Here is a 19871-nt window from a genome sequence, read left to right as displayed (position 1 = left end):
TACTTATTAATGACAACTTTAATACGAACATGTGTTTGACCCTCCAGAAACACTCACAGCCTAAAGAGAAGAACGAGTTGCCATTGAAAGGAGTACATGATGCTCAGGGATAGATGGCATGCAGTTTCTGGATCCAGCTGATAAAGATATCAAGGCAACTGATAGCATGAGTCACTTGAACAATCGATACTTCTTCAAATACTGGTTCACTTCTTCTTTGGGGTAGGGACGGAGCGCAATGCAAGTGGCGATATTCTCTGGCTGCTCCAGCCACAGCATGTGGTCAATGTTGCTCTGTTGCAGGGTCTCAGCCAGCTCCTTCAGGGTGCTTTCATCTGCAGCCTACCAGGAGCAGAGCACAGAACACAGATTGAATGGCCCCTTTAGGAAGTGTCAGAAGGCAATGAAAAAAAAAGTGTGTGTGGGGGGGTGGGTGGGTAGGGGGGTTTCCTCTGGACTGAAAAGTGGAGAGCAGCTCTCTCAACGAAGGAGCTGTAGAGCGTGTCTCCAGAAGCAACAGCTTTACTGCCCCACTTGCCATTCACTCTCTGTAGGACCTTAGATAAGCTGCCTGGGAGTAGGAGAGGGACAGGCTTAATATGCTTGTTTCTAAAATGGAGATTTTTCTCTTCCCTCTTGAGATGCTGTATGCGTTGTCAGTAATTATGCTCTCTAGATTTTCTACTTCTCTTCTGGCTGGTGTCCACACAGCTACCCCTAATGCTTCAGCCAGCTGTGATGTTAAGAGTGGACTATGAAAAGATTTGTAACAACACATCACCTCGAGCTCCATCCTCCCCTCCCATCGGACCCCTCCTAAACCTGGAAAGGTTTTCCTTTCGCTGGGACAGTTCCCACTTGTTAGCTCAGAGGGCAAACCAATCTCTAACATCCTTCTCAGATTGTTTCTCTGTCACCACACTGACTCCCATTAATAGGAGGTATTAAAGCTAGCACTCAAAAGGAAGATAGTGTGTTAGGGGCGCCTGGGTGGCTCAGTCAGTTGAGCATCCAACTTCGGCTCAGGTCACGATCTTGTGGTTTGTGAGTTCGAGCCCTGCATAGGGCTCTGTGCTGACAGCTCAGAGCCTGGAGCCTGCTTTAGATTCTGTGTCTCCCTCTCTCTCTGCCCCTCCCCCGCTCGTGCTTTTTCTCTCTCTCTCTCTCAAAAAAAAAAAAAAAAAGATAGTGTGTTATTTGGGATAATGTATATTTTTTGCCTGTGAGGGCGGAAGCCATTAAGATAACTAGAGGTTTGTCTTATCAAATAGGAGGATGCAGGGATTGCCACTCTTTAGCTAGAGTCCTCTGGGCACAGCCATGCTGGAGGAGAACTCATGGACTCCTGCCGCCCTCCCCACTCCTTCTTCAGCACCACATAGCAGCATAGGACAGTGAGTTAGAGGGAGTCCATTGCTCTGCTACTTAGTGATGGTGCGACCTTTGAGTTTATTTATTTTGAGGGAGAAAGAAAGCATGAGTGGGGGAGGGGTAGATAGGGGGAGAGAGAATCTTAAGCACGGCAGGCTCTGTGCTAATAGCTCGGGCTCCATCTCTCTCCAATGTGAGATCATGACCTGAGCCGAAATCAAGAATCGGATGCTCAACTGACGGGAGCCACCCGAGCACCTCTCATCAGGTATCTTCTATACTTAAGGGAAGTCGTCTAATCTCTGTGGGCTTCAGATCTCTCATCTGAGAAAAGGGGTAAATAAATACATTATCTGCCTGAACGTGAGGGAGAGGGAGATGTCTGAACCAGATGATTTCTTGAGGTCCTCTTCCTATAAAAAGTCTAAATGAAAAGCTATCTGTTTCTTTTCTGTCTACTCATAGATTCTCAAGACACTTTCCCCTAGGTTACTGACTGATGTTTTACTACCCAACAGAAATCTTTCTCTTGAAAGACAATCTGCTTTGTCAGCTGGCCATTAAGGGATTATCCCATCTCCGCCCTAGGATTCTAGTTTGTTTATAGTACATTTTATAATGTAAAGTAAAATATGTGTTTAATGTAGAAAACTAAAAAGAATAGAGAAGCATTAGAAAATAACCCAAATCTCACCACCTGCTCAATATGTGGATGTATTTCCTTAGTTTTCCCTTTCAAAATCTGGATCATTTTGTAGTTAGAATATAGTTCGGTTAGCATAACATAATGAGCACTCTTCCATGCCAACTAAATATGCTTCAAAAACCGTGTTTTATACTAGCTTTATAATAGCACATTTTAAGCATAAAATTAACCAATCACTAGTGCTGGAAATTTGGTGATTTCCACATTCTTTACTATTATAAAGTGCTCCTATGAATATTCTTGATCTATATACAATGCTCTTCGATGCGTCTGGTATCTGGTATCTTCCTAGGTTACACTTCCAGAAGCAGAATTGACAAAGGGAAAAGATAAGGGTAAGATCTGTTTGGCCACCTGCAAAACGAACCTTACCTCTATTTTACACCAGCGGTATCTGGTTATTTATGAAGCTAGGTTCAATATATGTACACATTTATTTTTCAAATAATTAGGTGTCATACCCCTCTATTAAGAGGGACGCCGATGAGAGCGGAAGGGGGCGGGAAGTCTTAATAACCCAATGTCCACTCACTCTTCACAGAGGCCCCCCGTCCGGCCGAAGTAAAGCTCCCGGGGCCATCGCTCAAGTCTCGGCAACCTCCCCAAACCTTACTTAGAAGACTCCTCCCCACTCACGCCACACCTACTCGACCAAGTAAGGCCTCTGCACCAAGACCACACCCACTTCCGGTCCCGACGACTTCGGCACCCCTCCCCCTCCGCCGGGTGCCTCACCTCGAGGACCACCTTGCGCATGCGCCCCAGGTCCCGAAGGTAAGCGGCCGTGTGGGGGTGGTCGCGGTGAATGTGCAAGGCCGCGGTGGCTGCGTGACAAGCCTGCGCTACCATTGCGCCTGCCGGCCAGGAGAATGGAGCCTGCGACAGATCCTTTCGTAACACCAAGTACTGGACTAGAATCTGCGGCTCTGCGCCAGAGGCCGCCATCTTCCGGGCCCACAGAAAGACCGGCCCTACTCCCCGGTGCATGCCGGGATGAGGGAGGGGCCCTGAGCGCAGCCATGTTTTTGTACGGTGGCGGCGCAAAGCACGCTGGGTCCGATTGGTTTGGTTTTGAAGGCGTGGACGGCGGGAACTCATCCTTGGCCTGGGTGAGCGAGAGAAGAGGTAAGGGGAAAAGAAGACCCGGTGACGGACGAGACCGTGGTCGGGGTGGAAGGCTGAACAGCCTCTTAAAGCCGTGTTGTGGGGCACGCGCGGGGGCAAGTAGACTGCCGGCTAGGACCGGGGAACGGGCAGGGTAGGACGGGTGAGGGAAGGGGAGTCCTAGCGGTGTCACTTGGGGTGTCTCGCGACACCCGACGATGCGTGCCTGAGTTGTGTGCGCCCTACCGTGAATAGATGTGACTTTCTTGCCTTTTTTCTTTTACCAGCAAAGACATCTGGGTCCCTATTAAGGCTTGCCTGCACAACTTCGTAGGAAGGCCGGTGGGAATCCGAGGAGATGGAGTGGGCGAATGACAAGTCCAAAGGAGGTATTCAGAGGGTCGCCTTTTCCCCCTTAGTACTGCTGCCAAAGAGGACGCCTAGATCAAAACAACCCTTTCCTCCTCTAACGGATGTGTGACCCGGCCTGTTGGGAGCATTATGGTGAAAGATCCAAACACTGAAGACTGAAAAGGCACCGGCCAGCCAAGATTATTCATTGCAGATGGGAAATTACTTCAGACATTTCTAGGTTCCTGCCCCTTTTTAAAGGGATAGGTTACACTCATAATAATGCTTAGTGTTTATATATTCGGAGCTACAGTTCTAGTCACTGAGGTCTCATTCCTTTCCAGGATTTTTTTGGGTGGGGTCATTTATGCATTACACCTGTGGAAGGATCGGAGCCAAGCGGTGACTTCGGTGTTGGTTAGACTTGGGTGTGTCCTGGCCCTGCCATTAGAAATAATGTGGCCTTGGGCAAGTTATTTTGCCATTTCTGCTCTCATTTCATCTGGAAAATGGAGGAAGGTAGTAGCCTTATGGTGATGATTGTGGAAAGAAAATAAGAACTGAATTATCTTCATGCTTTATTTTTTTTTTAAGCTATTTATTTTGAGAGAGAGAGAGCGCGCGCGCGAGCATGAGGAGGAGACAAGCGAAGAGGGGAGAGAGAGTTCCAAGCAGATTTCACATTGTCAGTACAGAGCCTGACCCAAGGCTTGATCCCACCCTTGAGATCATGACCTGAACTGATACCAAGAGTCAGACACTTAACGACTCAGCTACCCAGGGGCCCCTTCATGCTTTAATTCTTTACATAATGTGCAAGTAAAACATCTAGCACGGGGTCTTAATGTGTAGGAAATGTGCAGCAAATGCTCTATTGTTAGACTTGATTGGCATTATGAAACTGTGATGGTCCTTAATCTCTTGGGAACTGATATTTGCCTTTGAATTTCTGTCCGACTGTGAACTTGTTTTCCTTTCTAAATCCCAGTAATATTGTAGACAGTTCCCTTTAGTGTCCTTTTAGTCCTGTGTGAATAATACTTCTCAGAGCTTCAAAACACTTAAGACTCTCTGGATGTCTGAATCCAAAGAGTTATGCATTAGCACTTTGGGGAAACATGCATAAAAGCCAATGTAAAAATCTACATTTTTAATAACAGTGTCTGAGAGAGTCAGTGAATTTGGTGACCCTGTTTTCCCCAGTCCTTATCATAGATAACTGACACGAGTTATATTCAGATTATGCTCACGTTGGACTGTCCTGGTCAGGAACTGCTTGTACATTAGTGCTCAACCTATAAGGCTGTTCATTCTTGATTCTTGTTGTCAGGTCCTCTGGTTTTATAAATCGTGGCCAATGTCTAACATTTTAGCTGGTCAAAGTTCTAAGAAGGGAGTTAACCCTCTGTTAATCCCTGAAATTCTTCCTGTGGCCAGAGTCAGAAATCCCTGGATGCTTGTGAAATTGCCTTTTTACTTTCCTCAGGTGTTTTAGCTCACTTGGAAAGACTAGAGACTCAAATGAGCAGATCCTGTAAAAACTTAGAAGATCCGCCAAGAGAGACAGCAGAGAGCGATCTTGGGACCAAGATTCGTAAACTGAGGTGTCTGCGTGATAAGCTCAGGGCTGAAGTGAAACAGCGTCAAGCCAGAGTGAGTACAGGGGCCATGTTGGCAAGCTTTGCTGAAGCATAAAGAATAAGCATGATCTGGGAATTAACAAATTTGTATAATGGGTTTTACCTGTGATCTTACTGGATTGATTTCAGTCCTTGACCTCTCAAATGATCAGTTCTGTAGAGTCAGCTAATATCAGTGTCAACCAATAATTGTTAGGCGTTACTGATAGGCCAGGCAAGTTCTTCATAATAGCCTCTTAGCCTGCACTTGTAGACAGGAGCTTGTTACTTCAGTCTCAGCCTGATGGGTCATTGGTATTTTTGTCATTACCGCCATCTTTCCCTTACAGACTTGAAACCTCACAGTGAACTTTGACGCTTCCTTCTCTTCAGTTTTCTCTCTTGGCCAGGATAGGTCAGCAAGATCTGCCAAATTTTCCTTTGGGTTGTCTTTGTGCTTCCAAAGTATTATCCACATATGTTGTAAATATTTACCAGGGGATTGGGATGCCGGGATTATTGGAGTAGTCTGCTCGTTGTTTTCTCTTCGTGTATATCTACTTCTCCAATAACTCTTACACAGCCAGGAAAATGCTTCATAAGACCCTACATTGAATTTTATATAAATGTAAAAAGTGTAAACTTATGTCTGACTTGTTTTTTTTGAATGTTGTCTGTGAGATTTATTCATACTGGTGCACATAGTGGTCATTCTTTTTTATTGCTGTGTAGTAATTTCATTTTATGAATATTCCACAATTTATTTACTTAATTGTATTGGCGACATTTGGATTATTTTATTTCACTTCAGGGCTGTGAAACATTCTTGTTCCTGTCTTTTGATGTAAAAATACGTACTTTTCTATCAGGCGTATACTTTGTAGAATTGCTAGGTCATATTTGTCCTTAGTAAATACTGCCAAACAGTTTTTGGAAGTGATTCCACCAATTTTACATTCCCAGCAGCTGTGTAAAAGATTTCCATCATTTTGCATATTTACCAGTAGTTGATATTGTCAGTTTAAAAAATTTGTCACTCTGCTGAGTATCACAGTATCTCATGGTGGAGTAATTTGCAATTGCCTGGTTAACTAATGCTGTTGAGTACCTGTATTGGATACTTGGAAGTCTTCTGTTGTGAAATAGGCTTTTTGAGGCTTCTGCAAAAATTTTATTGCGTTGTGTGTCTCTTACTGAATTGTAGAATTGTTTACATATTTTGGATATGAATTCTTTAGTATATGTATTACGAATCTTCTCTTAGACTGTGGCTTGCCTTTTCACTCTAATGGTGTCTTGTGATGAAAAGAAAGTCTTCATTTTAATGAAGGTTGATTTAGGAGTCTAATTTTATACTTCCTGCTCCTGTTTCCTTTTAATAAATCTTTGCCTAACTTGAGATGGTGAAGATGTTCTGTGGTATTTTCTAAAAACTCTATTGTACTTTTTACTTTCAGAACTACTGTCTGTCTGGAATTGATTTTTGTGTATGGGATGAAGTAGAGGTCATACTACTAGTTTTGTTTTTCCATGTGAATATCCAGTGCATTTGCTACCACTTTTTTTTTAATTAATTTTTTTCAACGTTTTTTATTTATTTTTGGGACAGAGAGAGACAGAGCATGAACGGGGGAGGGGCAGAGAGAGAGGGAGACACAGAATCGGAAACAGGCTCCAGGCTCCGAGCCATCAGCCCAGAGCCTGACGCGGGGCTCGAACTCACAGACCGCGAGATCGTGACCTGGCTGAAGTCGGACGCTTAACCGACTGCGCCACCCAGGCGCCCCATTGCTACCACTTTTTGATGTCCATTCTTTTCCCGTTGTGTGGTAATGGATCTCTGGGTCCACTGTGGGCCTGTTCTGTTCCATTGGTCTGTTTGTCTTCATGTGGGTACAAGAGATTTATTTACTGTAAGTTTGGATACCTGTCATATATGTCGTCATCTTCAGAATAATCTCGGCTATTCTTGGCCCCTTGAATTTTACATAAATTTGGGAATCAGCTGTCAATTTCCAAAAAACCTGTAGTTTTGATTGGGATTGCATTGAATCTATACACCAATTTGGAGAGAATTGAAATATTTTCAATATTGCATTTTCCAGTCAGTGTACATGATGTATCTTTCCATTTATTTAGTTCTTTAATTTCTCTTAGTAATGTGTGCAGTTTTATGTGTAGAGATCTTTATTTTTTTTATTATTTTTTTAATGTTTATTTATTTTTGAGAGAGACAGAGTGCAAGCAGGGGAGGGGTAGAGAGAGAAGGAGACACAGTATCTGAAGCAGGCTCCAGGCCCTGAGCTGTCGGCACAGAGCCTGATGTGGGGCTCAGACTCACAAACCGTGAGATCATGCATGACCTGAGCCAAAGTCGGACACTTAACCGACTGAGCCACCCATGTGTAGAGGTCTTAAACATCATTCAGTATATTTATCTTTATGTATTTGATTTTTCCTGATGTTAACGTATATGGCAGGGGTCCACAGACTTTCTGTATAAGGCCAGATAGTCATTATTTTAGGCTTTGTGAGCCACCTGGTCTCTATGGCAACTATTCAGCTCTGCTGTTGTACTGTGAAGTAGCCATAGACAATAAGTACATGCGTGGGTGTGTTCCAGTCAAACCTTATTTACAAAAATAAGTGTCAAGATAGGTTTGACCCACAAGTCCTATTTTAATAGCCCCTGATGTATTATCTTTTAGAAATTTTATTTTCATATTATGTAGAAATATATTTGATTTTTATATATTGACTTTATGACAACTTTGCTAAATCTACATTAATTCTATTTATCTCTCTATTCTTTTGGGATTTCTACATCTGGAATCATGTCATATGCAAACACTAACAGTTTTACTTCTTTCCAATCCTTGTCTTTTGTTTTCCTTGCCTTATTCTACTAGCTAAGTTGTTTCCTATATTGTTGAGTAGAGATAATCTTAGGGTCAACATGTTTGCTCTAAATTTTGTATACATACTCTTATCAGATTAAGGAAAGGGTCTTCTATGTCTAGCTTGCTCATTTAATTGTGATCAAGTATTGAATTTTATCAAATGTTTTTACTGCATACATTAAGGTGGTTGTATGGCTTTTCTTTTATTAATGTGGTGATACATATTGATTGGTGTTTGAATGATAATGGCTTACATTTTTAGAATAAACCTAAGTTGGTTTGATGTATTACCTTTCTATATAATGTTGAATTCTATTTGCTAATATTTGCTAATAGGACTTTTACATCTAAATTCTTGAGATTGTCTTGTGCTTTTTTTTTTTTTTTTTTTTAATGTCCTTTTCGGGTTTTGGCATCAAATTTAACTGGGTCTTATAAAGGGAGTTGATATATTTTCCTCTTTTTCTGTTCATTGGAAAAGTTTATATAAAATTGGTGTGGTTTTTCCTTAAATATTTGTAAAGAACTACCTGGTAAAACTTTGGGCCTCCTCTGTGGGAAGGTTTTAAGTTTCTGATTCAATTTCTTTGATTAATATAAAGCTTTTATATTTCCTGTTTCCCTTTGGGTCATCTTTGGTAAATTGCATTTCATTTAAAGTTGTTTGAACCTTCTTGTTTTTGTTTTTATTTTTGTTTCTGTTTTGTTTTATTTTTGTGTTTTTAATTTTTTAGTTTTTATTAATAATTTATTTTTTAATTTACATCCAAGTTAGCATATGGTGCAACAATGATTTCAGGAGTAGATTCCTCAATGCCCCTTACCCATTTAGCCCATCCCACCCTCCCACAACCCCTCCAGCAACCCTCTGTTCTCTATATTTAAGAGTCTCTTAAGTTTTGTCCCCCTCCCTGGTTTTTTTTTTTTTTTTTTTTTAATTTTTAATGTTTATTTGAAAGAGAGGCAGAATGTGAGTGGGGGAGGGGCAGAGAGAGGGAGACACAGAATCCGAAGCGGGCTCTGGGCTGTCAGCACAGAGCCTGATGTGGGGCTTGAACTCACGAACTGTGAGATCATGACCTGAGCCAAAGTTGGACACTTACCCGACTGAGCCATCCCGGCACCTTCCCCTCCCCTGTTTTTATATTATTTTTGCTTCCCTTCTCTTAATGTGCATCTGTTTTGTATCTTAAAGTCCTCATATGAGTGAAGTCATGTGATATTTGTCTTTCTCCGACTGACTGATTTCACTTAGCATAACACCCTCTAGTTCTAGCCATGTAGTTGCAAATGGCAAGATTTCATTTTTTTTGATTGCCAGGTAATACTCCATTGTATATATATACCACATCTTCTTTATCCATTCATCCGTCCTTGGACATTTGGCTCTTTCCATACTTTGGCTATCGTCGATAGTGCTGCTATAAACATTGGGGTGCATGCGCCCCTTCGAAACAGCACACCTGTATCCCTTGGGTAAATACCTAGTAGTGCAATTGCTGGGTCATAGGGTAGTTCTATTTTTAGTTTTTTGAGGAACCTACATACTGTTTTCCAGAGTGACTGCACCAGTTTGCATTCTCACCAGCAGTGCAAAAGAGATCCTCTTTCTTCACATCCTCACCAACATCTGTTGTTGCCTTTGTTGTTAATGTTAGCCATTCTGACAGGTGGTATCTCATTGTGGTTTTGATTTGTATTTCCCTGATGATGAGTGATGTTGAGTGTTTTTTCCTGTGTGGGTTGGCCATCTGGATGTCTTCTTTGGAGAAGTGTCTATTCATGTTTGCCCGTCTTCACTGGATTATTTTTTGGGTGTTGAGTTTGATAAGTTCTTTATAGATTTTGGATACTCTTATCTGATATGTCATTTGCAAATATCTTCTCCCATTCCATCAGTTACCTCTTAGTTTTGCTGATTATTTCCTTTGCTGTGCAGAAGCTTTTTATTTTGATGAGGTCCTGATCAGTTTTGCTTTTGTTTCCCTTGCCTCTGGAGATATGTTGAGGAAGAAGTTGCTGCGGCCAAGATCAAAGAGGTTTTTGCCTGCTTTCTCCTTGAGGATTTTGATGGCTTCCTGTCTTACATTGAGGTCTTTCATCCATTTTGAGTTTATTTTTGTGTCTGGTATAAGAAAATGGTCCAGGTTCATTCTTCTGCATATCGCTGTCCAGTTTTCCCAGCACCATTTGCTGAAGAGACTGCCTTTATTCCATTGAATCTTCTTTCTTGCTTTGTCAAAGATTAGTTGGCCATACGTCTGTGGGTCCATTTCTGGGTTCTCTATTCTGTTCCATTGATCTGAGTGTCTGTTTTTGTGCCATAAAGTTGTTTGAAGCTTCTTAAACAACTATCTTGTGAATAGGATTGATCAGTAGCATTGTCTCAGTTTTTAATCTGATTGGTAATTTGTGATCACTCTTCTCTTTTTCTCTCCTTGATCAGTCTTGTTATCAGTTTTGTATCAGTTTTATTAAAGAACCAACTTTTGGCATTATTGATTTTTCTCTTTTACACATTTGTGTTGCATTTTCATTGATATTTTCTCATAATTCACTATACCCTTCCTTCTATTCTTTACATTTAAGTTGCTTTTTAGCTTCCTGAGATGAATACTTACCGATTTTTTTTTTTTTTAGTCTTTCTTTTCCCCTTTTTGTTTGTGAGGTTATAAATTTTTCACTAAGCACAGTGTCTTGGTCAAATATGGGCTGTTGGAACAAAAATACCATAAACTGGGTGACCTATCAACAACACACGTTTCTCACAGTTCTAGAGCCTGGGAAGTCCAAGATTATGGACCCGGCAGGTTCAGTGTCTGATGAGGACCTACTTCCTCATTGATGGTAGTCTTCTCACTGTAGTTGAAGTGCTAGAAGTGTAGTTTACATGCTGGAAGGGGTGAGCTAGCTCTCTCGGGTCTCTTACAAGGGCACTAATCTCATTCATGAAGGCTCCAATATTGTGACCTAATCACCAGCCAGAGGCCCTGCCTCCAAATACCATCACATTGGGCATTAGGTTTCAGCATATGAATTTTGAGGGATACAAACATTCAGTGCCTGTCACGTGGCTTTAACTATATCCCGCAAGCTGTGATATGTCATGTTTTTATTGCTTTGCTACCCTGTGCTTACCCTAGACTTGCTTTATACCCTTTTCTTTTTCTTCTCACAATATTCTCCATTCCTATCAAAGTCCTGATTCTTCTTTGGGCCAGCACAGTTGCTACTCTGATTTCTAGCACAGTGACCGACAAAATTTTTCCTTTCTTGTGAATTCATAGCACTAATGGGTCACTGTAGCATAATACACTTATTACATAATAAAAAATACTCTGCATTTATGTGAGGGCAAGGACCCTATGCTATGCCCCTTTGCACCCAGTTTGATTTGCTGCATATTTTGCAGATTAAAGCATCTACTGCCAATGCAGAACCCGACCAAACATTGGAGATCAGTGAGCAAGAAGCTGTGGGAGGAAAAGAGGAAAATATGAAAGCCATTTTGCAGGCATATCGTTTTACAGGTATAATTTATTTTCTGACCTGTTTCAGTCTGAGTCTCTTGTCTCTAGTGCATTGCTTTGCTAAATATATATTATTAGTCCTGGACTTACTTCATGAGCATGGATTTTGCCTTCTTCAGCCTATACACACAAAGCTGGCATACTGTTTGTGGGCATCTTCACTTACAAAATCCGCCACTTTTTGCGGAAGATTGGTTGGTGGCCAGCTTAGATTATTCATTTTAGCTCTAGTGTGTGTTGGACCCTGTGGTAGAACTGCCTTTGCTGCTGGCTGGCTTGATATCACTGGTCAAGTTGTTTCAACCTAGTAAGTCTCTGTTTTCCTACTATAATGGGGATTTATCCTGCCCATTATCTGTGGCATAAGAGGATTGTGGAAGGAACTGCACGATCATACATTATTTGACACTCAGAAAAGGAGTAACATGAAAATTTCCAAATCTCTTCTTCCATAATTTGATATAAGGATGTTTTATCTTTTCCACCATCTTCCATGGTTTTAACAACTCAAATCTGAAGTGAGGCAGCGTCAGAATAAAGAGTCTATTATGCTCATTCAACAAACATTTGATTGTTCATTCAACAAACATATTGTGTGTATGAGGCAGTGCTGAAGTGATTGCACAGCCGAGAAAGAAACTACCTTTGCTGACATGTGTTGACAGGTATCAACTTGTTTGCTTCAGGGCTCAGTGGGAAACGGACCAGCCGAGGGGTCTGTGTCTGCATCAGCACTGCTTTTGAGGGAAATTTGCTGGATTCCTATTTTGTCGACCTTGTCATACAGAAGCCACTTCGGATACATCACCATTCAGTTCCAGTCTTCATTCCCCTAGAGGAGATATCTGCAAAATACTTACAGACTAATATTCAGCACTTCCTGTTCTGTCTCTGCGAATACCTAAATGCTTACGCTGGGAGGAAGTACCAGGCAGATCAACTTCAGGTATCTGTCTGGGATCTTATATAGGATTTTATTAGCCCAGAATAGGCTCAAAAGGTGAAAAAAGGTGGGGGGCAAGTTATTTTTTATATTTTATCTTATTTTTTTTTTATTTTAGAGAGAATGCTCAAGTAGAGGATTGGGCAGAGGGAGAGAGAGAAAGAATATCTCAAGCAAGCTCCACACTCAGCACAGAGCCCACGTGGGTCTCTATCCCATGACCCTGGGATCATGACCTACTGAGCCACCCAGGCACTCCTCTTTTGTATTTAAAATGCTTTATAATTCTGAGCCAGAAGTTTGACCATTGTCCTTCTGATGCGTGTTTCTTATTTATATACAAGTTATTTTCCACCTTCTTCCCCTTTTGAAATTCTGGATGCTGTTGAAGCATGGATGCTGGTTAAGGGATTTTTCACTCCCGAATGGTAGTCGTCAAGCTTTTATACTTGACCCTTTCTTCCCTTCACAAAGTACAATCATACCTCATTTTATTGTACTTCTCTTTATTGCACTGTGCAGATACTGTGTTTTTCTGCAGATTGAAGGTTTGTGGCAACCTTGTGTTGAGCAAGCCTATTTGTGCCATTTCTCCAACAGCATTTGCTCATTTTGTGTCTCTGTGTCACATTTTGTTAATTCTCTCAATACTTCAAACTTCTTCATTATTTGTTATGGTGATCTGATCAGTGATTACGATTCACTAAATGTTCAGATGATGGTTAGCATTTTTTAGTAATAAAGTGTTTTTTAATTAAGATCTGCATATTGGCAGGGGGGTGCCTGGGTGGCTCAGCTGGTTAAGCGACTGACTCTTGATCTCAGCTCAGGTCATGATCTCACAGTTTGTGAGATCAAGGCCCATGTTGGGCTCTGTACTGATAGTGTGGAGCTTGCTTAGGATTCTCTCTGCCCCTCCCTCTCTCTCAATTTTTCTCTCAAAATAGATAAATTTAAAAAGATACGTACATTGGTTTTTTAGACATAATGCTATTGTGTACTTAATAGGCTACAGTATGGTATAAACATAACTGTCCTGGGAAACCAAACAATTCATTTGACTTGCTTCATTGCAGCAGTCTGGAACTGAACCCACAGTATCTCTGAGGAATGCCTATACAGTTTCTTTACTGTTAATTCAGCAGGGATTTATAGAGTACTTACTCTGTACCAAGTGTCTTGCTGAATCTTAGGTATAGTTGCAAAGCAGAGTAATACATAGAGGAATACTATCCATCTTTGCCTGAACTCTGGCCTACATTCTTGGGGTTGCATTGGAGCTAGGGTTGGGTGAGAAAAAAAGTGCTTTTAAGTAGACAGGAAATGAGTACAGATAAGGAATATATGACTTTTAGAAGCTGTGTTCCACCCATGCATTTAGAATGACTCTGAAGCTCTTAGTTGTCAGTTAAACTTACACTGATAACGTGGACACAGACACAAAGCATCTTAGCCAACTGTATGAAGACAATGAAATTCTTGGCAGAAATTGTATCTCCCTTACGCCCCCAACCCCCAGCCGTTTATTTAGTGTTTTCTGCAGTTCTTTCTAGGATGCCACTAACTCTTCACATCTTTATCATTAGTCCTTTTTACAGGCTTTTCTCTTTTGTTTAGTTCTCTGAAATTTGATTAATGGGCCCTATTTTTGTAGACATGTTTGTTTGAAGTGTCACAACCACTCACTGCCTTTGGAACTGTAGTCATCATACATTGTGTGTCTCTTCTGACCCCCACACCCCTTAGAGAGACTTTGCAGCCTTTCTGGCTGGGCCCTTGCAGAGAAACTCGCTGTGCAACTTGCTGTCATTTACTTACAAAGTGGAGCCACAGAGTCGGTCGTTCCCATTTTGTGCTAGACTGCTGTATAAGGACCTCACGACAACCCTTCCAACTGACGTCACCATTACGTACCAAGGTGAGAGGAAGGATGCCTCAGTGAAGAGATTACAATGTGCTCAGCGTTACTCAGGTTGAATGAGACGGTAAAATAGGTAGATTACATCAGTTGGACCTTTGGAGACCCATTCTTCTGTTAATCTACCAGAAATTTACTCAGTAAAATACAAAGAATATTTTTCTTTTTTTTAAATATATTTTTTAATGTGTATTTTTGAGAGAGAGAGATATTGAGAGTGATCTGAAGCAGGCTCTGTGCTGACAGCAGAGAGCCTGATGGGGGGATTGAACTCAGGAACTGGAAGATCATGACCTGAGTGGAAGTCAGACGCTTAACTGACCGAGCCACCCAGGTGCCCCGAATGTTTTCCTTCTTTCTACCAGTTTTTCTCTCCTTTTTGTGGGTAGTAGACATAATTTACCCTTGTTCCCTCTCCTTTGTTCCATCCAGGTCTGCTAATGCTCCTCCAGTTTAAGATTTGTTTTCTTTGGAGACCCCTCCTGAAGAGAGACAGCTCATGAGGCTGTCAGAGGGTCACTTATGATGGAGAGAGCCAAAAGACTCATTTCACTAAGAAGCCAAGTAGACAAGTGTATATGTCGCTCTCTAGAGACCCTTCTCTGGATGGGAATTTTTTAGGGCTGGCTGAGAGAGCTTTATGATACAGTTTTATAGTTAAATATACCATCATAATGTGACATGGGCAATAATGAAAAATAGGATAAAATATTTTTAGGAGGTGGAAAATTTGAAGCTGCTGCAGATTTCACACCATAGATTTTAGGCTTCCTACTGGGCAGGGTCTGTTCGGGTCTCAAAACTTCATTGGTCCAATAAAGGGCAGCCTCTTTCCTCCAGACCAAAAAAAAAAAAAGTTACGTGGGTCCAGAACACCAGTGATCCAGGTTCAGGTTCCCCCAGTTGCACTAAATGAGATTGACTTAATCTGTTTTAGGGACGGACGCCTCATCCACTTCATGGGAAGAACAGCGAGCATCCCATGAAAATCTGTTTTTTACGAAGCCCCTGCATCAAGTGTTTACTTCGTTTGCAAGAAACGGAGAAAGGTTGGATATGAGCCTGGTCTCCTAGAATATTATTTTCACTGGGAACATGTCAAAAGTGAGTAAAGTAATACTGTGCACAGTCCCAGGTGTGGTCCTGGGAACTGAAAACTATTGAAAGACTCAGAGCCCTTGCCTAGGGACCATCCTTGTAATGAGAACATTCATCTCATCATGATGGTAAGGGGCAAGTTTGGACAATTGAGGTATTGATTTGATCATATATTTTAGCTGAAAATCAGAATGTGTGTGGGGCAGAAGGCATTTTGTGAAAGAGGGAGTATGTACCATTCAACTGAAGAGTCGCTTTTATGAAAGCTTTATTTCTGCCTCGTTTTCCTGAGTCTTTTGAAAATAAAGTTTTTACAACATTCTGGGTTCCTGAATGACAGTTAAGGAAAACATGTTTGATCCGTAGATTGAAGCAGTGTATTCTAGGCCCCTGTTTCATAAAGAATATGGTGTGAGAACATACTGTGGATAATCAGGGCTCTATGTGGCAAATGCTTTGTTTTCTAAAACACGTCAGTTGAATGTGTTAGGTCAGCTATAAAAAAGCACGATCAGACATCTGCTCAGACTCAGTGGTTACAAAGGGAAGCAGACCTCCCTCATCTGTCTTCTGCAAGCTCTCCCATGCTGCACAGGCCTGATAGGAGTCCTGACCCCCCCCTTCCTGCCCCAGAACTGCAGCCAGGTCTCTACCGTGGTCCCTCTTTGGACCCGATGACCAGGAAGTAACCTATGTGTGTGGGAGCACAGGGGACTCGTAGAGCCAGCTCGGCCCACCATTAGAAGGAAGCAGCTTGAGAGTAAGAGAGATGTCTTAGTTCAGGCTCTTGCCTTCTAGGCATGTGGTAAGGATGAGTGGTGTGAGTTAGCAAAGCACTTAGCGCTTTTCAGATGATTGGTGTTAACAGAATTTTCACAGTGATCACATCCAAGTTGAATAAAGCTTTTAATAAAACAGTCTTCTTTATCAATACCTGTAAATTCTCTTTTAAAGCAGTAGCAAAGGCGACTGTAGCAAGAGCTCAAGAGGCAAGGCAATATTGGAAAGTGTTTAACAGAAAGTTAAAAATATAAATGTAGAAGATCTGTTTATATATTTTTCTCTCAGAAATAAATTCCCTTTCCCTCCCTCCCACCAGGTAAAAGGAAATATTGCACTTTCTGCTCTCATGACTAAGGTGGCAGGGGTTCCAGAAGAACCTTTCAAGATTATCAGGAACATCAGCATGAGGGCCGGTTCACCTAGCCCGGACCATATGGAGACCAGCAGCTCTCCAGCCTGAAAGAGGCCTTCCACGTGTGCGCCAGGGAGAGCAGCTGGCCGCTCAGTTGTCGAGTCCTGCCAGGTCCTCGTCCGAAGCACAGCTCTCCCACCTGTGCTCCCAGCCCCGCAGCAAAGGCAGCTCTGTCCCACCTCGGATACGTTCCCGCTCACAGTGGCCGTGGCCTCTCTGGGGGAAGGAGGGCTGGTCAGACCCGGGCTCTGGAAGGATTGTTCCAGTACTATGCCTAAGACCCCTACTCTCTGAGGAAGCTACAGGCACGCTGAGGAATAGTATGGCCACCCTCAGAGCTCACGTATCCATGAACAAATGAAGGCTTGAGATTTTTAAACCTAAAGTCTATGTGAGTGTGCACTTCCAACAGTTTGGGCAGGTTGGGGCTTGGTCATTTGTCCTTTCCCAAGGCCTTTCTTTGATTCCAAAAAACAGATTCTCCCCTCCCATTTGGACTGTTGTGGGGCTCACGGCCGTTCAGGAGTTGTCCACCACCTGGTGGGGCAGGGTGACCGAGGAGCCGTTAGGGAAGACAGCTGGCTTCTCCCGCCCCTTCAAGAAAAAGGTTAGCAGCTCCCCCTTCCCTTTCACAAAGATGGGCCCTCGCCTCACAAAGCGGAAGCCGTACTCCCGAAGGATGGCTTGTGTTTCTTCCACCACCTGTGGAGGGAGAACATAGCGTGAGCTCAGCTGCCCAGAGGGTGTCCACATGTGGCCCACAGGCCCCAATCAGCCTGCCTGGAGTGTTGCTCTCCAGAACTGTTGGGCTAAGCCCCTTATCTGCATGCCAACAGGCACAGAGTGGACAGTGGCAGGATGCGGGGTTGCCTAGGGCCTTTCCCTCTCCCAGTGACCGTGCTCCCTGTCCCCAGAATCACTCTGTTTTGTCTCTTCTCCCCACTCTGGCGCTTTCCTGCCATGGGGGTGGCTTCAGGGTATTGGCTGTTGGAGGCACAAGATGTAGTTCATTCCAAGAGGCAGGACAGCCTTACCAGAAACTTAAATCTAAATTTTGGAAATGGGGTCGAAGTATTTCCTCCCTTCTACTGAGGCATCCCTTTCCACCCTTGCCTTTAATCTTCCAAAAACACCAACTCGATAACCTGGGCCAACAGAAAGGAGGCAGTAGCATGTGGCAAAGCACCCCCTATTCTGACTTTGTGCCCGGTCCCTGGGTCTGAGCACATGCTCGGCTCTCGCTGGACATACCTGAATGTTACCCATGACCCCTGTGGACTCCATCCTGCTGGCTACGTTCACCGTATTGCCCCAGATGTCATAATGTGGTTTCCGGGCTCCAATGACCCCAGCCAGTACCCCTCCTTTGTTCATGCCTGGTGTAGAAGCATAAAATTAAGCACAGCCACATGTCACATTTTGTCATCATCCCATCTCAGAAGCCATCAACTCCTCCCCCAGAGAAGTTACCACCCGACCCTAACCACAGAGCTCCTAAATCTGTAACATTACTCCTGAAGCTTGTCTCTAAGCCACCAGAGGGCAGGCATGTCTCCTGTTTATCCTGTCCTTGGCAAATGTCAGCTGTCCCCAATATGCTAACTAATGTATGCAGTGTGGAAGTTGACAGTTGCAGCACATATCTGGTACTTCCAAGTGTCTTGTGACCTCACCCAGGAGTGAGGACCCCACCCCCACCCCCAATAAGGGCAGCAGGTGACATTAACTCCTAACAGGCTGGACAGAGGCAGCAAAGGCCTGGGCAGGCACACAGGACTGCTTGGGAAAATATCCTGACTTCTCAGCCGGACTCATAAGGCGTGCTTTTTACGGTCAACAGTACAGGACAGACAGCTAACCATCATTTTGTCAGATGTGTGGTCTGAACATCTGGAAGAGATCCCTGAGGTCTCAAAGCTGTGACCACGTGGCCTTCCTCGACCTAAATGCCTCAGGGCTAAGTCCTCTTCCCTCCTGATGTGCCGAGTCCCTTGTGTCAGAGGAACACATCGAGGAGCAGACAAGCCTGAAGCCCTTACCTATGCGCAGCATGAAGTTGTTGAAGGACTGGTTGTTGATGTTGGTGAGTGTGTCCTTCATGGCCAGAGCGAAGTCAGCCAGGTCAGCCAGGTGTTGCCAGCGCTCCCGGTCAGACTTTTCCTCCTGCGCCAAGGAGCGGCGGTGAGGGCAGCAGGAGCCAGCGTGGGCACCTTCCTCCCCTTCACGGTATTATTGAGGTGAGTTCCTACAGCTACGTGTTAAAGGCCTTATTCTCCACTTCCTCCCACAGACAAGTCCATGACCTCTGCCTCTGTGTGTCACTGACGCTTCACCTGGGTCCCTTTGGATCCAGGGCAAACCCCGGGCGGTGGTGGGAAAGACACATCCTGTCAAGTCACTTCCTGTCTGCCATGTAGCAGATCAGTCCTGCCTCATCACCACCTTGCCCGAACCTGGTCTTATAATTTTGAGATCGCTGTCCTCACTTTGATTCCTGAGCTAGATTATAAGCACTGGAAGGTCATGAACCATCTTAGATGCATTTCTTTAGCCTCATCCATAGAATGGAGATGGTAGCAACACTTACATAGTATAGGACAGTTATAAGACAAAACAGGATGATGACAGTGTAGGAAGAGCTCTTGGGACCAGGGCCCCCACAGCTCCTCTCCTCCCCTGGAACGAGCTAGCTAAATGGCTAGGTCCACAGGTCTGATTCAACAAGAGGACAGGCCGATGCCAGCCGGTGAGCTCTGAAGACCCCTCTTCTAATAAAACTGCTTCCAATCTGGATGTCGTCATTGTTACATAATTGTGTGGATGGTTTCTACTCCCTGGTTCTTTCCAAAGTATAGAACACGAAGGGAGCATGGCCACAGTCGAAGCAGCTTACACCCGGGCTAAGCTGTGCAGCAATGGAGGGGTTGTGTGTCCTATTTCTCTGCTCATTAAACTTTGCCAATAAACCTGATTTTAAATTTGCATTGCATGGTGCTGGCGGTGCGTGTGTCCCTTTGGCACAACCGGTACCCGGGAACGTCAGCTACCCTCGTAACTTCCCGTTTCACACGTGCTGGGTGCGGGCCGCTGCTTTCTTGCCTTGGAGGCAGAGCCCCATCTCCTCCAGCCACAGAGG

General features: G+C 43.5%; 3 protein-coding genes across 8 annotated transcripts in view; 1 reads left to right on the top strand and 2 right to left on the bottom strand.

The window, feature by feature from the left end:
• Nucleotides 1-3064, bottom strand: PTRHD1 (peptidyl-tRNA hydrolase domain containing 1). The gene is made up of 2 exons (XM_019450402.2): nt 2813-3064; nt 1-342 (listed from the first exon to the last, which is right to left on the bottom strand). The coding sequence occupies exons 1-2, from the start codon at nt 3062-3064 to the stop codon at nt 172-174; spliced, it is 423 nt and encodes a 140-aa protein (XP_019305947.2). The 3' UTR covers nt 1-171.
• A 32-nt stretch (nt 3065-3096) lies between these two features.
• On the top strand, nt 3097-19719 carry CENPO (centromere protein O). Of its 3 annotated transcripts, none has more exons than XM_019450377.2 (8): nt 3097-3202; nt 3469-3570; nt 5019-5185; nt 11464-11581; nt 12268-12527; nt 14271-14442; nt 15380-15546; nt 16640-19719. In XM_019450377.2, exons 2-7 carry the CDS (start codon nt 3540-3542, stop codon nt 15514-15516), a joined length of 885 nt encoding a protein of 294 aa, XP_019305922.1. In that variant the 5' UTR covers nt 3097-3202; nt 3469-3539; the 3' UTR covers nt 15517-15546; nt 16640-19719. The 3 variants fall into 3 exon arrangements, with proteins under 3 accessions (XP_019305922.1, XP_019305933.1, XP_019305917.1); XM_019450388.2 differs by having other exon boundaries at nt 12247-12527; nt 15380-15491; XM_019450372.2 differs by having other exon boundaries at nt 12247-12527.
• Nucleotides 16430-19871, bottom strand: part of ADCY3 (adenylate cyclase 3) — a 90162-nt gene continuing 86720 nt past the window's right edge. For 2 of the 4 annotated variants that reach the window (XM_053891089.1, XM_053891086.1), the window contains exons 20-22: nt 18775-18898; nt 17987-18111; nt 16430-17437 (exon numbers count right to left, since the gene is read on the bottom strand). In XM_053891089.1, coding sequence (XP_053747064.1) covers nt 17255-17437; nt 17987-18111; nt 18775-18898 — 432 coding nt within the window. In that variant the 3' untranslated portion in view covers nt 16430-17254. Of the gene's footprint in view, nt 17438-17782; nt 18112-18774; nt 18899-19871 lie in introns of those variants that run through there. The other 2 variants (XM_053891087.1, XM_053891085.1) reach the window with 1 other exon arrangement.

The sequence above is a fragment of the Panthera pardus genome, unplaced genomic scaffold (genome assembly GCF_024362965.1).
Source record: "Panthera pardus isolate Hobbes unplaced genomic scaffold, ASM2436296v1 HiC_scaffold_26, whole genome shotgun sequence".
NCBI lineage: Eukaryota > Metazoa > Chordata > Mammalia > Carnivora > Felidae > Panthera > Panthera pardus.
Note: the sequence above shows the minus strand (reverse complement) of the source record. Positions and strands in the feature narration are given on the sequence as shown.

Excerpts from the sequence above, each read along its gene's own strand:
- PTRHD1 (XM_019450402.2), bottom strand. The coding sequence starts at position 3,064 with ATGCACCGGGGAGTAGGGCCGGTCTTTCTGTGGGCCCGGAAGATGGCG. Across the intron at positions 343-2,812 it reads TGCGCAAGGTGGTCCTCGAG|GCTGCAGATGAAAGCACCCT; the intron begins GTGAGGCACCCG and ends TGCTCCTGGTAG.
- CENPO (XM_019450372.2), top strand. The coding sequence starts at position 3,540 with ATGGAGTGGGCGAATGACAAGTCCAAAGGAG. Across the intron at positions 5,186-11,463 it reads TGAAACAGCGTCAAGCCAGA|ATTAAAGCATCTACTGCCAA; the intron begins GTGAGTACAGGG and ends CATATTTTGCAG. Across the intron at positions 12,528-14,270 it reads ACCAGGCAGATCAACTTCAG|AGAGACTTTGCAGCCTTTCT; the intron begins GTATCTGTCTGG and ends CACACCCCTTAG.